General features: G+C 37.0%; 1 protein-coding gene across 1 annotated transcript in view; it reads left to right on the top strand.

Annotated features, from left to right (window-relative positions):
• Window positions 1-7,316, top strand: part of LOC107731703 (GPI ethanolamine phosphate transferase 2-like) — a gene marked incomplete at its 3' end in the record, with an annotated part of 45,969 nt that overhangs the window by 6,929 nt on the left and 31,724 nt on the right. Inside the window, exon 3 of the mRNA XM_016542850.1 lies at window positions 6,401-6,610. Within this exon, the coding sequence (XP_016398336.1) occupies window positions 6,401-6,610 (210 nt within the window). The remainder of the gene's footprint in view (window positions 1-6,400; window positions 6,611-7,316) is intronic.

Genomic DNA, 7,316 nt, shown 5'->3' on the forward strand with positions numbered 1-7,316 from the left:
CGAGACTCGAACTCACAACCTTTGGGTTACGAGTCCGACTGTCTCTAACCATTAGGCCACGACTTCCCCCTGAGAGAGAGAGAGAGAGAGCGAGAGAGAGAGAGAGACCCACCCACACCCAGCATCATCTTTGCCCCTGTAAGAACATGAGCCAGACCACTGGTTGCTGTAGAGACGCTCTTGCCATTGATTTTCAGTCATTGTTGCTGCTGCTGATGTCATAACGGAGGGTGTGACATCCTGGTGAATGGAGCTGTCAATCAAACGTCTGGGTCACAGTGAGCAGTTCTATCATCTCTTCTGTGATGAGTTTCAATGACTTTATACTGAAATCAAATGCGACAGAGGGCCAAAATGTACTTCTTAAATGTCTTTTGAGCTGTGAAAAATGACGCTGTGTTGCTGCTGTGCTGATTTTAGGCAGTTTCTGAGAGTGAAGCGGTTGGCGGGCTTGACAGTGGAGCGGCTGGTGGGCCTGACAGTGGAGCGGCCGCTGTATCTGGACTGAGGACTGAAGCCGAACTCGGGAGAACTCGGGGAAGCGCGGGTGGAACGGAGGGAGTGGGCTCTTTAGAACGGTATGTGGAGGGTGCTGGTAGATGGTGAGCTGAAGCGCCCTCTTGCTTCCAAATGGGAACAGGACGACTATCCTTCACATCAACAAGGAACTCGGAGCAATTTAAATCGAAGACATAATTAATAAAGTCTGCTACGGGTCTATAACAATCATCAGGAGACAGGAATCAAAACAAATTATCATCATCGAGTCCCATTCGGAAGCAGGCATTAACCATGTGATCGCTCCAGCTCACCAGATGTACAACACTCAGGAACTCCTCCACATATCGTTCCAAAGGCCGTCCATCCTGCTGGATGTTCCAGATTAACTCCTCAGGCCAGTTCATACTTTGCTAGGTCCGGTGTTCTGTCACGGTGCTACGGTGACGAGTCGAGGAACGCGGAGACGAGGGTGAGTCACAAATAACAGTCTTTAATAACCGAACACAGGGCAGGCAGGAACACACACGTAGACCATAGTATAGATGACGCCGGACAAAGGAAACAAGGAACAGACAACACTTTAAATACTGAAGTAAACGAGGGTAATTAATGGGACACACCTGAATCAAATGACTAATCAAAACGAGAGGGAGAAACTGGGTTACAGGGAGCTCATAGGGAGAAAAACACAACAAAACAGGAACACCAGTCTGACACATACAGTATATATTGTGAAAATATTTACATGTATTTACATGCATATATTTATATTCGTATAATTTATATATATATATATTTAATATAAAAAACGTAACATATTTGTCTTATATATATATACATGCATGTGTGTGTATTTATATATACATAATAAATATACACAGCACACACACATATATTATGTAAACAAAAACTTTTATTTTGGATGCGGTCAATAGCGTTTAATTGTTTGACAGCACTAGATTTAACACAAGTTTTGAAAACAGTGTTAGTTAAATGAAGGTATAAAACATTAAAAATGTAATTAATATTTTAAAATGTAATCAAATGATCATTCATTCACAAGGAGACATGTAGAACATGCATCCAAAATTTGCCAAATTCCATGACATTCCGCATTATACTGTAAATTAAATTTTTCTGTCTGGATTCTGTGATTCCGTCTCTGTTTTCTGCATTGTGTAAACCCTATGCCTTACACCAGACCAGCAAACACCTTTCAAAATGAGTATTTCCACCAAGTGCATTATAAAACCCTGCTGGAATCCTGAGTTTGTGTGTGTGTTTGTTTCTTTGTCGTTTTCCTAAAGATGTAGGTTTTCTTCTGATGGTCAGGCACCTTTAGGTCCTGTTTTTGCAGTTTGACTGAAGATTTTGAAAGGTTTTGTTTCTGTAAATAGAGAAACTTTTCTTATTTTCCTTCACAGATAAGCTTTCGGCTTGCAGGGTTTTAATGCTGCAAAGAAAAATGCTGCTTCTGTCCTACTTTTCATGTCTCCAATCATCAGGATTGACGCATTAAAAGGTGGGATGTATTTCCAAACTGCAAATCAGCCTGTCTGGAAGCGGAATTCGCCAATCACCGTCACAGAAAGTTTGTCGTTTTCCTAAATATGTAGGTTTTCTTCTGATGGTCAGGCACCTTTAGGTCCTGTTTTTGCAGTTTGACTGAAGATTTTGAAAGGTTTTGTTTATGTAAATAGAGAAACTTTTCTTATTTTCCTTCACAGATAAGCTTTCGGTTTGCAGAGTTTTAATGCTGCAAAGAAAAATGCTGCTTCTGTCCTACTTTTCATGTCTCCAATCATCAGGATTGACGCATTAAAAGGTGGGATGTATTTCCAAACTGCAAATCAGCCTGTCTGGAAGCGGAATTCGCCAATCACCGTCACAGAAAGAGTGTTAAACAAAAGAGACCAACTCTGAAAGTTAGAAAAGAAAAATGCAGAAGAGAAATCTTGTGTCTGCTGTCATGTGAAGCGCGGATGGCCTCAGGGTGTTCAGCGAGAGTTTTTAAGCTGCTCTCTTACAGTTGTCGGAAGATGCTGAGATAACGCACCCAGGGCGTGTTGTTAACGTCAGATTTAATAAATTCTGCTGACTACTTCCTGTTGCCCATGGTGCAGAAGTGATGTACTGTTATTTTTTTGTGCTGATTTGTCTTTTAAGAATCATTTGTAGCTCTTCTGTTTTTATCTTTGTGCATCCAAAAAAGAAAAGGAAAAAAAAAAGAGTCTCAAAAGTGTTGCTTTTTCATTTGTGTTTGCCTGAGAACGTTTTTTGCTTGCGTGTCAAAAATGCAAATGTTTAAACTTGGTGGGCGGAGTCTGCAGTTTGAACGAATGCAGGACCTGTTTCTATTGGTCTGTTTTCACTGGATTGACAGGACTTTTTCTTTTCTGTTGTGTGGGAGAGCGAAAAAGAAGCAAAACTCTTTGGCATAGTTAGGTTTTTGAATGCTTTCGATCACAAACGTCTGCAAGCAAAACTTTTTGAGACTCAAACAAAAAAAACACTTTGACAGAAAAAAATAATTGGTGTTTTTGTTGGCAAAACTTTATTTGGATGCACAGTAATAATATAAAAATAACTTATTTTTATAACCGGTTGGACTGTTCAATTTATGTGTGATGGGTGAAAATATAAAACATTAAATGATAATAATCTTGGATTTTCCTCTCTCCATATGTAAATGTGTTACTAAAGGGGTGATAATAATGCATGATTTATTTTATTTTTTATTTTTTTGTTTTTGGTGTCTGTATGAACTTTATTGTTTGAGATCAGTGTGTCTAATATATTTGGCAAAGTTTGTTATTGACATTTAAGCTTCAGTGTTTCACCTCTGATAATATGACTGATAATATTCTGCATTTATATTATGCTGTTATTAGTGAATGTCTCAGGCATTAAAATCAGTCTGCATCCTCAAAACATCAGATTACAGACCTTATTAGAGGTGTTTGATTGTTTGTTGAACTCCGGGGTATAAAAGGTGGAGAAAACATTAGATTTAGATTAGTGTTTTACATTTTTATAAATGTAATATAAATGGTATATGATTGTTGTGGTATTCTGGGTGGTTGCTAGATGTTTTTTTTTTTTAATAAGCTATATTATAAACTTGTGTATAAGTTTCACAACTTCTTTAGGCACACAGTTCAGCTGAGTTTATTATGAAATAGTTGAATCACTTAGTATGTTTAAAGGCTCACAAATGAATATTGAGTTTCAAAAAGCGCCCAGCAGTTTCCTCTCTTGTGAGTCTCCATTTAGCAGATCTGCTGCTGCTGCTGATGTAACTGTATGAAGAAACTTTAGGGCTTTTTTCTGGCAGAAATGCTCTTTCCGTTCAGCAGAGCCACTGGCATCCTCTCTGGCTGTGAATGCTTCTAGGAGCAGCAGTTAGCAAGCATATCAATTTAAGCCTTTCCTGGTGCCAGAATCTGTAATGCGGCATAAAACTACTGCAAAGGGGAGCCAGAATACTCTAATTGCTCATGTTTCACTACAAATGTGACAAGAGTAAAGCAATTAGCCTGTGATTTCTGAAAAGCTCGGAGTCTGGTAAGTGAAGGAGGTTCTGTGAGATCTGCTGATGGAGCAACGAGAGGAAGGACAGAAATAGCTGCGAGAATCCATGTTGTAAATGAACGTTGAGCCATATTCTGTTTATATTTATATATTTATATAATCATTAAGGTGTAATGCGTATGCAATGTTTCAAATATTCACAGTATTTTTATGATGTAAATATCTCGGTTATTTTAATGAGATTATATTTGTCCATTAGTTTCTTATTGATTCAAGGTTACGACTGGTGTTTTAACAGCGTCTTTGAATTGCACTGTAGTGTGACTTTGAATTCAAATGTTTGAACCTGAGTTTGATTCATGCAAACTGGCAAATTTAAAGCAAGTTGCTTTGAAACAATCTATATAAAAATAAAGGTGACTGGCAATTAATGCATTTGTTTGCTGCATCATTCAAAACTATTCATAGCATTTTTTTAAATACTGTACAGTGCTGCAACTAACAAATATTTTGTACAGTGACAGTAAGATTGTAATTTTGACTGAAATTTATGCTTTTGTCCTTCAAGGACCCATTAAATTGTCAGAAGTGAAAGTAACGACATTTATAATGTTACAAAAGATTGCTATTTCAAATAAATGCTGTTCTTTTGAAACTTTTTATTCATTAAAAAAATCCTGAAAAAAATATTGCATGGTTTCCACAAAAATATTATTCAGCATTAATAATAAGAAATGTTTCTTGAGCAGCAAATCAGCATATTATAATGATTTCTGAAGGATCATGTGACACTGAAGACTGGAGTAATGATACTGAAAATTCAGCTTTGATCACAGAAATATATTGCATTTTAAAATATATTCAAATAGAAAATGGTTACTTTAAATTGTAATAATATTTCACAATATTACTATTTTTACTGTATTTTTAATCAAATAAATGGAGCCTTGGTGAGCATAAGGGACTTCTTTCAAAACCTTATAACTGTCTATATAATACTGTACATCAAACTATTATTTTTTTAAAAAGCAATATGATAGAGACAGACGGAGTGATGGAAACATGTAAAAAACACCTGTTTTAGCACTTGTCTAATAAGACAGAGATCTAGTGATGTTTATGATGACACCTGTTTTTTTCCCTCAGCTCTGTGTTAATTGTCTGGGAGAAGCACATTACGCTAGATGACAGTAATTGTGTTGTGTACACTAACAGACACGCAATCAATACCCTTATTATAATCTACACCGCAAATAGGAGAGGTGGTCTCGTAGTGTGTGTGTGTGTGTGTGTGTGTGTGTGTGTGTGTGTGTGTGTTGTTTTCATCATTAGATGATGTTGTTCCTGAGAGATGAGGATCTGGGTGAGGGATTTATGTTTGGGTTTTCCATGAGGGTAAGGGAAAGGTTTCATGTTGTGTTTTTCTCTGCGTGAGACTACACAGAGTTTGTAAATTTGTGGTTCTGTTCTCAGAATAGCTAATGATTTATCTGGCCTATTTTAGCGTCTCTGGTCATTTACATTCAGATTCACACTTTTTTATCACCAGACTGTGTAAATATGAGACTTTATGAGGCGAGAAATCTTTTAAGCACACCAAAAACAACAGGCTTTTTCTTGTCAAAATTTATTTATTTTTTTTTCCCCATAAAGCTGTATTTCTTGTGTACTCTGCCTTCTTTTATATCAGCTTTCAAAACTGTAGTAATATCAAATTGTATTGTTTACAAGACATAAATGGAGCAGTTTTATAGGGGCTATATTCTGCTTGTTTCTTCCCTGAAGTGAATTTCTAATGTTTTAAAGGAATAGTTCACCAAAAAAATGAAAATATGCTGAAAGTTTACTCACCCTCAGCCCATGAAAGATGCAGATGAGTTTGTTTCTTAATCAGAACAGATTTGGAGAAATGTAGCATTACATCACTTGCTCACCAATCGATCCTCTGCAGTGAATGGGTGCCGTCAGAATGAGAGTCCAAACCAAACATCACAATAATCCATAAGTAATCCACACCACTCCAGTCCATCAATTAATGTCTTGTGAAGCAAGAAGCAGATCCATCAAGACGTATATAACTTAAAACTGACACTTCTGGCCAAAATACCACTCCATAATCTATAATAACACTTCCTCCGAAGAAAAGTCCATCTCCTGTTGTCCTCTCGCATCAGAATCCACCAACATATTTATATTCATATACTGTTTTGGCCTGTTTTCACTCTCCTGATTCTGATGAAAGCAATATTATGTATAGAAGACTCACATTTTTGGGCAAACTTTCCTTTTTAGGCCTCTTTGGACAGTAAAGATATTTTATGGTTTCTTAAAAAGCAATATTTGTGTTCTCTCATATGTCCGGCATTAGGCTCTGACCACCGGCAGCATCCCGGGCTTCATAGACGTGGTGATGAACCTGAACTCTCCAGCTCTGCTGGAGGACAATCTCATCTGGCAGGCCAAGAGTGCTGGCAAACGGATCATCTTCTACGGTGATGACACTTGGATTCGACTCTTCCCCAAACACTTCATGGAGCATGACGGCACTACCTCATTTTTTGTGTCCGACTACACGGAGGTGAGATGATTTCAACTCAAAGTTGTTTGACTCTTACCATTGTTCTGTAAATTTTCCCAGGTGAAATCAAGTAATGTCAATAGGATTTATCAAGACCGGGAAACTCATGTGAGGGCAAAAGATTTTCCACACAGATTTCGTAACAGGTTCAAGATGGTTTGAAAGTGACTTCAATGTGAGCTGTGCTTCATGTATCTCTACGCTTTTGACAACAGACAATGGAAATTTTGCTGAAATGTGTGACTGCACCTTTATTTGAGATCTGAACGTTATATTAGTAGCTTGCTTTCAATTAATGCTCTTCCTGAAGTGAGGAGAAAGTTTTGAATTCTTAACCCCATAAAGCCTGAGATTTGAAATAATAGTCATTTTTTAATTTTAACGTTTATTGAAACGTTATACAAAATCAAAAAAATAAATGAATCAATCAATAATCTACAAAGAAAAAGTTTAGATTTGTGTGGTGTTGTTTTTTTGAGCAACATAGTTGATGCATCAGACTTTTATGGCTCATATACAGTGCCGTGAAAAGGTTTTTGCCCCCTTCCTGTTTTTTAAATTTTTTGCATATTTGTCACACTTAAAAGATTCAGATCATCAAACCAATTTTAATATTACGCAAAGATAATGCAAGTAAATACAAAATGCAGTTTTTAAATGATAATTTCATTTATTAAGGGAAAAAAGCTGTCCAAACCTGCCTGGC

This window comes from Sinocyclocheilus rhinocerous, unplaced genomic scaffold (assembly GCF_001515625.1).
Source record: "Sinocyclocheilus rhinocerous isolate Xijiao unplaced genomic scaffold, SAMN03320098_v1.1 scaffold5813, whole genome shotgun sequence".
Taxonomy (NCBI): Eukaryota; Metazoa; Chordata; class Actinopteri; order Cypriniformes; family Cyprinidae; genus Sinocyclocheilus; species Sinocyclocheilus rhinocerous.